The following is an 11,116-nucleotide window of genomic DNA, read 5'->3' on the forward strand; positions in this document are numbered from 1 at the left end:
GCCACGCACGGCCAGGCTTAAATGATTTTTTTTAAAAAATATGTTTTTATTCATTTCAGAGAGAGGAGGGGAGGGAGAGATAGATAGAAACATCAGTGATGAGAGAGAATCATCTATTGGCTGCCTCCTGCACAGCCCCTACTGGGGATCGGGCCCGCAACCCAAGCACGTGCCCTGACTAGGAATCGAATGGTGACTTCCTGGTTCGTTGGTCGATGCTCAGCCACTGAGCCACGCTGGCCAGGCTTAAATCATCTTGATATGTAATGTCAGACCAAACACGTCCATCCTAGGGTGGTGTTCTCTATTAAGTTTTTCTTTCTTTCATTTTTTTAATTTATTTTATTTTTATTTATTTATTTATTTTAAATATATCTTTATTGATTTCAGAGAGAGGAAAGGAAAGGGAGAGAGAGATAGAAACATCAATGATGAGAGAGTCATTGATCGGCTGCCTCCTGTACGCCCCCTGACTGGGGATCAGGCCGGCAACCCAGGCATGTGCCCTGACCAGGAATTGAACCCTGATCGCCTGGATCCTAGGTCAACGCTCAACCGCTGAGCCACGCCTGGTGGGGCCTTTCTTTCATTTTTAAAAATGAATTAGCATTTTGCTCTCAGGCTTTGTATGAATGTGCTTTAAGTGCTTTTGCAATTCATTTTTATGTTGGACTTAATTTTGGCAATATTTTCTCCTTAAATGTGCTCTTTTCTATAGAAGCTATTCTGTTTTTTCTCTGGGAAATCATGAAAAGTAGTACTTGTAGCTCTGAGTTGAGAGTTCTCATAGTTTCCTCTGAGATTTATCCCATAGTTTGGCCAGCCTGGGAAGGGTGTGTTTGGGTGTGTGTATATTAATGAAGCAAAGATTGGAACAATAAACAGGAAGCAGTATGAAGTTGATGTCCTTTTTCTATTATTCAGCACATTTGCTTCTCATTGGTTTAGTAATTTCTGTGTGTATGGAGACCTTGCTGCACTTCTGCTGTGACTGAAAATAAATATGACTATAGTTTTTTAATCTGACATAAATATTTTGTTTTTATGGCTTTTTAGGCATTGTTGAGTGTACCTTTTTAGCAGCAGGATAGAGTGCTTCTGATCCCACTGTGGTGGGACTGGCAAATTATAGAAAGGGCATTCTTTTGTTACCAAAGTTAATTTCTTCTTTCTCTTCAAGGTACGGATTCCCACATGTCATGACAAACCTGGGACTACTCAAATAGTGCAGTTAACTCAGCAGGTAGTGTGGTACTGTGGTAGAATAAACCAGCACACAGTCTCTTTAACAGAAATTATAAACTAGCAAATGCAGTTTCTCGGGTTTATGATACATTTCTGAATATTACTGAAATATCCTATTAAGTAATATTTTAATGAATTGATAATAAACTTCCTAATGTTTCTCAGATATTTTTCTTCTTCTTTCTCTGGTAAATACTGTCTAGAACTCAGAATTTATACTGTAATTGTGAGGACAAGGGGAAAGTAAATATTTTTTCCAACAAGATTTAATTCTAACAAAGAGTGGTCAGCAGACTTCTAGTTTTAGGAAACTCAGTCAAAAGGATTCTGTAGTTATGGTTGCCTTTCATTTTTCTCAAAGCTACATCTGTTCATGGGTGGGGTTGAATTTTTTCATCTGAAACGTTTTAACTGGTACATTAGCACTCCCATTGTTCTTTAAATTGAATAAAAATGGAGAGCAATAGGAAAGCTAATTTTGCCTGTTACATAGTTACAACTAGGATTATGGTAGTATTTCATACAGTTGTGAATTAATCTGGCTATTGAATTAATGCTTTAACCATGTAATCTGTGTTTCCTTGATCTTCTGCTATGTTAGGGGAGATTGGTAGGACCCATTCTCTGTGGCTTTTCCTAGAGGAAGAGAACCTTAAAAGATAGGACAATATTCTTATTGATCATGAGATAAATAGGTATATTTTAAAAATCAATTTCTATAAATTTTAGTGACATCTCTATTTTTTCTTTTCTACCTCTTAGGCAGACACACACATATCTGTTACTTTACCTACTGTTCATGAGGTGGATCTTTTCAGGTAAAGAGTAAAAAATTTTAACTGTCTTTGCTCTTTTGCTTTGTGATGATGTTAATTTCTTTAGAAAATGAATGTTCTTAATAGGAAATGTGGGAAAAAACAGAATAGTCATACTTCACGTTATAAATCAGTGGTTCATCCCTGACTGCATGTTATGAGCTTTGACCATTAGGGAAATTTGGATATGGATTAGGTATCACATGGTAGAAACAAATTGTTTTGGTTTGATGTGAGAATGGTATTGTAATGATGTAAAAAAAATGCACTTATTCCCTGGCCCTGGCCGATGTGGCTCAGTTGGTTGGCGTGTTGTCCTTACTCTGAAAGGTTGCGGGTTCAATTCCTGGTCAGGGCACGTACTTAGGTTGCCAGTTTGATCCCCAGTTGGAGCTAGTATGGGAGGCATCCATTTGATGTTTCTCTCTCTTTCTCTCTGTCTCCCCCCCGCCCCTCTAAAATCAATAAACATATCTTCAGGTGAGGATTAAAATTTTCTTTAATGTACTTATTTTTTTAGAGATGCATTTTAAAGTATTTTGAGGTGAAATGTCACACGGTTTGTGTTTCATTTTAAAGTACTTAAGTAAGAAAAAATAAATGAAGTAAAAATGGCAAAATATTGTTAACACTAGATGGTATGTGTAAGGGGGTTCTTACACTATTATCTTCATTTTTCTGTATGTTTGAAGCTTTTCAAAATGCAAAATTAAAAAAAACAACAGATAATCTAGCACTTAAAAAAGAAAGAAGGAAGAAGTACCAATGTACTTTACACGGAACAGCTAAGTAAGAATCTTTGGATTGACAATTGCATTCCGGCTCCTGGGTGGTTCTCATGTGGAGCCCAGCTTGAGAAACCACTGTTATAAACCAGCAATTACCAATACTAATGCATATAATCAGGAGTCATGTGAAAGACTGACAGTGAGTTTTGGGTTGATTTTTTTGTGTATGTGGATTGTGTGTGTGTCTGTGTGTGTGTGTGTATGTGAGTGGTATGATCTTTAAACTGCATGGAATACTGCTTGAAAGATCAGTTAGTTTTATATGCTGGATTTGTTTTATACACTGGCCCTAGCACAGCCCAGTAATCCTACTTTTAGGTATTTACCCAATAAAAATGAAAATACATATCTACACAAATACCTGTGTGCAAATGTTTATAGCAGCTTTGTATACCAACCTAACACTGGAAACAGTGCAAATGTTCATCACTGGTAAATGGATAAACAAAATGAGATGTGCATGGAATACTACTCTGTAATTAAAAAAGAATAAACTATTGACACAGCCTGCAACATGGATGACTCTCAGAAGTATTATGTTTAGTGAAAGGAGCTTGATTTTAAAGAGCTATTTACTGAATGATTCCATTTATAAAGTATTCTGGAAAAGGCAAAACTATAAATATCAGATCAGGGGTTGTCTGGGAGTGAGGGCGGCAAATGGACTACAAGGGGGATGAGGAAATTTGGGGGGGGTGATGGAGCTATTCTATATCTTTGGTAAGGGTGAATTTTACTGTATGTAAGTTATAAATCTTAAAGACAAATTAATTTTCTTTAAAAAGGGGAGTGTAGCATTCTTACAATGAAAAGGGGCAGTATTCCCTCAAATAAATGAATATCACAGGAAACATGCTAAGAGGGATACATACTATTTATAGTTTTGATACTCCATTAAGGAAAAAATTGAATAACTGGCAAAGTTAATACAGAATTTGGTTACCAGACATTTTTCTTTTGAACTACTAGGTATGCCTTTTTACTTGTTATCAACTATCTTTGCTTTTGTGGTAATTAATTACTTCCACCTCTAACACCTTTGGTTAGTATATGTCCTTTCTCTTGAATATGAATTACATGTTATTGTTTTTAAAGAACAGGTTAGTTTGTTGTTTTTTAAATTTGGTTACTCAAGAGATGAGAAAAACTTTGAAGAAGAATAACCTGACAGCGCCAAGCATTTACTATCTGATTATTGGATTAATAATTTATCCATGGCAGCACCCTTTATTTTGTGTGTGTAGAGCATACATTTTTAAAAAATGTATATCTTTATTGATTTCAGAGAGAGGAAGGGAAAGGTGAGAGAGAGAGAAACATCAATGATGAGAGAGTCATTGATCGGCTGCTTCCTGCACGCCCCCTACTGGGGGTCAAGCCCAAAACCCAGAATCAAACCAGTATCTCCTGGATCATAGGTTGATGCTCAACTGCTGAGCCACACTGGCATGGCTTTTTTTTTTTTTTTAATCCTCTCGAGGATATTTTTTCCATTGCTTTTCAGAGAGGGTGGAAGGGGGGGGGAGAGAGAGAGAGAATCATTGATGTGAGAGAGACATATCAGTTGTTTTCTCCTGCACGCACCCTGACCGGGCAGGGACAACCTGCAACCCAGGTACGTGCCCTTGACTGGGAATGGAACCCCTGACCTTTCAGTGCCCAGGCCAATGCTCTAACCACTTGACCGGGAATTGAACTGGTATCTACTGGATCATAGGTCGATGCTCAACTGAGCCACACAGTCCAGGCTAGAGTTTACATTTTACCTTATTAGTATGAATGAGAGTTTAAATGTTTATCAGTTATATTGAAGGTGATATTTTTATACCAAGACTGAGTTTGGGAGCAAAGGACAGACCTGGAAAGATGTTTGAAGTTGAGTGGAGAGATACAGTTGATTGTAGGGGCCAGTTTCCCTCTTTTCAGGCTTATTAAGCTACTGGTACTTCAGGGACCATGCCTTTGGTATTAGTTCTCTGTTCACATAGAAATAGTCTTCTCATTTAGTTTTTAAGTTGGTCTTGGAATTGAAGGACAGTTTTCCATTGAAAGAAACTGATATGCTCTTGCCTAGAGTCAAGGACATTTCACCTGATTTTACTGACTTACTGTTGGTTCTTTGCACAGCAAGAAGCATGTAAGTTTTGTGTCATTGTGTTCTTTCCCCACCCCCATCCCCTAACTGGGGATTCAAAATATTCTTTAAAAAAGTTATGCTGTTGCCGATAAGTGCTATGTAGTTAGACCTATGATGGTTGCATCTGTACTAAACATGTATAGACTTTTTTCTTGTCATTAAACACTAAACAGTACAATATAATAATCATTTACATGGCATTAACATTATATTAGGTATTATAAGTAATCTAGAAATAATTTAAAGTATATGGGAGCATGTGCATAGGTTATACACAAATACTGTGCTATTTTATAAAATGGACTTGAGCATCAGCAAACTTTGCTATCTGCAGGGGGCTTGCAACCAGTCCCCCATGAATACTGAGGGACAACTGTGTATATACATTTAAAGTTATGTATACTGTGCAGTACTCACCACGTTTCTGTAAATGTCTGATTGTTTCAAAATTTTCTGAAACAGTCATAAATTTACAGAAACATGGTGAGTTCAGTACAGAAAACTCTTTTTCCCTGAACCATTTGATTGTGTACTGTACAATCACTCCTGAATACTTTAGTGTCTATTTCTTACAAAAATGCAACCATCAACATTGGAAAGTTAACATTGGTAGATTATATCATCTCATACTAAGACAACATTCAGATATCACCAGTTGTCACAATGCTATTCAGTTCAGAATCATCTGTTGCGTTTGTCATGTCTCTCTGGTCTTTCTTCTTTAGTCTGGAATAGCTCCTCAGCCTTTCACATTTGCAATCCTGACATTCTTGCAGATTACAGGACAGTTATTTTGCAGGAAATCCCTCAGCGTAGGTTTGTCTGGGATTTAATCAGGATTAGATTCAGGCTCTGCATCTATAGTAAGGAGGTAGCACACAAGTTTGGCTTTCCTTATTACTGATAATGTTCACTTTGATCATTTGATTAAAGTGGTGTTCTCTAAGCTTCTCTATTAATAAGTTATTCTTTTTCCTTTTGTAACTAAGTATTTTGTGGGGAGGTACTTTTAAAGTATGTATGTTTGTTATTTATTGCTGTATAATAAATTATTCCAGTACTTAGAGGCTTGAAAGAACAAGCATTTCACACAGTTTCTGAGGGTTAGGAATCTGGAAATTTGCTTAGCTGGATGGTACTAGCTCTGGATCTCTTATGTGGTTGCAGTCAAGATGTCAGCTGAAGCCCGGCTAGTGTGGCTCAGTGGTTGAGTGTCCACCCATGAACCTGGAGGTCACGTTTGATTCCTGGTTAGGGCATGTGCCTGGGTTTGAGGCTTGATCCCCAGTAGGGGGCGTGCAGGAGGCAAGCGATCGATAATTCTCTCTCATCATTGATGTTTTTATCTCTCCCTCTCCCTTCCTCTCTCTGAAATCAGTAAACATATTTTAAAAAGAACACATCAGCTGAGGTTTAGTCAGTTGGGCAAATGGGGTTAGAGAATCTGTTTACCCAGGAAGCTTACTTACTTGGCCTTGGGCTGGAGGTCACAGTTCTGTGTGTTCTTGGCAGGAGGCCTCATTCCTAGCCATGTGTACCTATGCATAGGACTCCTTGAATGTTCTCACAATATCAGCAGGTAATCTAAAAGAAGGCCGAAGCCACAGTGACTCTTACAGCCTAGCCTTCAAAGTTGCACAGTGTCTGTTTACCTTATTCTGTTCATTCTCTGTGAGCTACTACTGCAGCCCACACCTAAGGGGGGTAATTAGGCTCTGTGTTTTAAAAGGAGTGTCAATAAATTTGTAGAAATATTTTTAAACATCACACTATTTACATGTATATGTGTAGACTGTCAGTTTCTTGTTTTATTCAACAGGTTATTAAAATCCATTATTGTCATCTGTTTTGATCTTCAAATTATCTCCAGTTTGACCAGTGAGAACCATTTCATCTGGCCTCTGTTTTTTTGACATGTTCTTGTTATTCTTTAAACACTTTTCTCGCTTTCTGGTGTAAGATGTTTCAGGCTTTTTTTTAAGACTTATTGATTTTTTTTTAGAGAGAGAGGAAGGGAGAGGGGGAGAGAGAAACGTCAAAGTGAGAGCATAACATCGATCAACTGCCTCCTGCACTCCCTCTGTCGAGGATCGAGGCCACAACCCAGGCAGGTGCCCTGACTGGGAATTGAACCAGCAACCTTTCGGTGCAGGGATACACCCAGCCAGCTGAGCCACAGCAGCCAGGCTTAATGTGAAGTTTTTAGAATTGTTATATGGGAACTTAACAAGTTGGATAAATAACAGTGTTTTTACTGTGTAAACACCTTTCAGGTGTTTGTTCCCAGTTTTCTTTCATAGTCAGATGCTTTGGGAGCTGGTGCTGTTGGGGGAGCCCCTTGTGGTCATGGCACCGTCGCCTTCAGAGTCTTCGGAGACTGTATTGGCACTTGTTAAGTGAGTATATTTGTTTCATAATGGTAATAGTTGCAGCACTTTCCTGTCTGTTATATGTTTGTACAATTGTTGCTTTGATCCACACAAAGAAGTGTTCATTATAGCACCATTTTATGGATGAGAAAATTAATTCAGGCTTCATGAAGTCTGGAACCATGTTCTGGTTTTTCCAAGCAAGAAGCATATTCATTTACTTACAGCAGTGATTTTCAACTGGTGTGCCACAAGAATTTTTAAAACACACAATACCTGACTATTTAGTCAGGGGCACTGACCTTTTTACCCTTAGATTGTCAAATAAAAAAGTGACAACAGCCAACACAACTATTGCCATTTGGTGTGAGTGAATCAAAATTATACCAGCATTCTCCCTCTCGGGCACTCCCGCACATCCCCCCTTTCCTCCCAGTCATGTTACCATTGCCTTTCCCTCTCCTAAGCTTCAAGCGCCTTTCTTTTGCTTCTTTAACTTGTTTCCTGAGCTGCAGCCCAGCTGGCTCACTTCTACTACCTCTGTAACTTTCTAAATAAACTTTTTCTTAATAATTAAAAAAAAATTATATCTTTTTATTTTTGTCAGATCAGCAAAACATATATTTTTTGGTATGCCACAGAATTTTAGTAATTAGTTTATGTGTGCCACGAGATGAAAAAGGTTGAAAATTGCCGACTTACACAAAGTTGGTACCTGACAAGTTTTAGTAGCGTGAGTGGTCAGTGTCCAGGAAAAGGCATATAATTAGTGAACGACAGAACCAAAATTTCACCCTATCTTCTGCCCCAAGTCCAGTGTTCTTTGAATACGCCATTTCACATTATGTATTTCCATTTGCTTTCTAGTTACCTGAAACAAGTTTGCCGTTTATTGAAATAGTACATTATCCCATTGGGGGTATACTGTGTATATGGATGTTTTATGCTCATTGAGCAGAGCCTGTAATTTCTGTGTCGTTGTTTTACATGCTCTTCTTGCCCCCCAGCTGTATTTCTCCATTGAAGTACTTCAGTGATTTCCGACCTTATTTCACTATTCATGATAGTGAATTCAAAGAATATACCACCCGTACGCAAGCCCCGTAAGTAAACAAAGTAACTTTTATTAAGCAATTATTACCTTTACAACTGTAGAATCATTTTTGGTAATAATTTAAAAGTTTAAATTTTGAACTTATTGGCAGATTGATTTTCTAAAGGAAGGATTAAGGAGTTGCTGGTTCATATTTCAAGAGTCGGTGTCTTACTTTCTTTGAATGATTTATTTTATTAGTGGGAATTATATTGTCATTAATAGCCATCCAGCTGTACTTTCAGTTCTGTCTTCTTTTCATACTTTAGTACCTCTTATGTCATCAGCTATCTCTTCTTGCTCTGTAACTTCCTTTCCTTCTTCCCCTTCATTGAGTCAGCATATAAACATGAAAATCCTTCCAAGTCTGTAAAGGGGGAAAATTATCTTACCTTTCCCCTTTCAGCTCTGGCTCTCTTACTTACCTTCTTTTCATAGCTGAGTTTCTAGAATCTCCACTTACTGTCTCCATTTCTTGATTTCCTGGTTGCTTCTCAGGCTGTCGTAGGTTGGTTTCTTCATCTCCGCTGAAGTTGTTCTTGCCGAAGTCAGTAAGCCCCTTCTCGCTGCTTGACCCAGTGGTTTCCGTATTGCTCCATTTTTCCCGCTTTCCCTTTCTTATAACATTTAAGCTGTTGACCTTGAAAATATTTTAATCCTTGATACCACTTTTACCTGGCTGTCTGGTGGTGCATCTCACTCTCCTGTGCAGATTTTTCTTTCTCTTCCAACCCCTTAGATGTTGGTGTTCTTCAGTGTTGTGTTCTGGGTTCTGATTTCAGACTGATAATTCTTTCTCTACAGTCTTACCTGTACTCACAGCTTCTGTTAACACCTATATACTGATGAGTGAAATTTATTCTCCTAGCCAAGATCTTTAGAAGGTCCAGACCTAGATGGCCAGGTTTTATTTATTTTTTTAACCACACTGCTGCTTGGACATCTTACTGTCACCTAAAACAAAACATGTTCAAACTTAATTTTTTTATCTCCTCTTTTGTCTTCTCTAATCCCAGACCTCTCACTATTTTCATGAATGGTACTACTTTTTGCTTAGTTATCAAAACCTAAATTGTCATAAATTTCTCCCTCTTCATATGGTGCACATCAAGTTTAACCAAATTCTGTTGATCCAACACCCTAAAATAGTGCTCATAACATTTGTTATTTTCTTTCCAAAGCTCTCTTCCCAGTCCTCCTGTCTCTTTTTCATATTTGCTGTTGCTTTTCCACAAACCTCTTCCCCTTAAAAGGTATCTTCTAAATTTTCCCTTTCCAGTAAGTACATTTTCATTCATGTGGCATTCCTCTACTCAGTTCTCTAGAAGCTTTCATTTGTCTACAAGAAAACATCTAAACTTCTTAGCATATTAACTTGGTACTTAATGATCTGGCCAGCATCTGTCCAACTACTTTTATTTCTGTTTATCCTTTCTGCTTTGTGCTCTAGAAATGCTGAACTATTTGTAGTTTTACAAACAGATCATGATCTGATCTCACTTTATAGCTTTGCACATACAATTCATTCTTCTGTATCACCTTTTACCACCCTTATCCATTTGGCAAAGAACTCCTACTCATCTTTCATATCTTTGTGCAAATGTCATCTCTTTGATGAGGCTATCCTTTAATCCCCTGGTAGACATAGTGTCTCCTTTGTAATTATTGCACATTTTATACCACTTCACTGTTTTATAATTTCTGGCATCATAATTTAGTATGTATACTTTTTAACTGTGTGCTTTTGTTTTATTTTATTTTATTTTTAACTTTTAAAAAATATATATATCTTTATTGATTTCAGAGAGAGGAAAGGAGAGGGGGAGAGAGAGAAACATCAATGATGAGAGAGTCATTGATTGGCTGCCCCCTGCATGCCCTCAGCTGGGGGTCGAACCCGCAACCCGGGCATGTGCCGTGACCAGGAATCTAACCCCGATCGCCTGGATCCTAGATTGATGCTCAACCACTGAGCCACGCCCGGCCGGGCTAACATTGAATGAAGGAAAAGATAATCTATTTATGGGTCACTCAAAAGAAATTGTAAACTATTCTTCAGTGATGGAACATTCATCTTTTTCTCACTTTTGTTTTGTTTGTTTTTATGTAGGCCCTCAGTCATATTAGGAGTAACCAACCCCTTTTTTGCAAAAACACTTCAGCACTGGCCACACATTATTCGAATAGGAGACCTTAAACCAGCAGGTAAGGTATAAACTCGGTGTTCTGCTTTTTAGTGCGTAATGTGGCTGAGCAGGTTTATTTCTTCAGCTCTTTGTTTTCATTTTTTAGTTACTTTTTCATTATGTTGATGGCAATCTTCTTTGAAGCAACCTGAATAAGGGCCTTTGGAGAAGAACATAACTGCTCACTAAAATATACAGGTGTAACCCATCGTTCCTCCTAACAAAAAATGTACTTAGTGTTATAAACAGAATGAAGGATAGCAAAGTGAAACTTCAAAAATGTGAGCTGCTTTTTATATATGGATAGCCCAATTAAAAAGGGATTTCCAACACTTAAATAAAACCATAGAGAAGCTCAAATTATTCACCTTGGCATAAAATTCTCGGTTAGGTCTCAAAACAAGTATACATTTCTGTGGTACTGGTATTGATTAAAGAAGTAATCAAAGGGTTGTGCTTTCCTTGAGAAAATAAGATATATAT

General features: G+C 37.7%; 1 protein-coding gene across 3 annotated transcripts in view; it reads left to right on the plus strand.

Moving 5' to 3' along the window:
* DENND6A (DENN domain containing 6A) overlaps positions 1-11,116 on the plus strand; it is a 52,436-nt gene that overhangs the window by 29,022 nt on the left and 12,298 nt on the right. For all 3 annotated transcript variants that reach the window (XM_081159228.1, XM_081159230.1, XM_081159229.1), the window contains exons 8-12: positions 1,181-1,243; positions 2,008-2,063; positions 7,259-7,381; positions 8,362-8,457; positions 10,558-10,652. In XM_081159228.1, the coding sequence (XP_081015354.1) occupies positions 1,181-1,243; positions 2,008-2,063; positions 7,259-7,381; positions 8,362-8,457; positions 10,558-10,652 (433 nt within the window). The remainder of the gene's footprint in view (positions 1-1,180; positions 1,244-2,007; positions 2,064-7,258; positions 7,382-8,361; positions 8,458-10,557; positions 10,653-11,116) is intronic.

Source organism: Miniopterus schreibersii (assembly GCF_964146895.1).
Source record: "Miniopterus schreibersii genome assembly, chromosome: 15".
Taxonomy (NCBI): domain Eukaryota; kingdom Metazoa; phylum Chordata; class Mammalia; order Chiroptera; family Miniopteridae; genus Miniopterus; species Miniopterus schreibersii.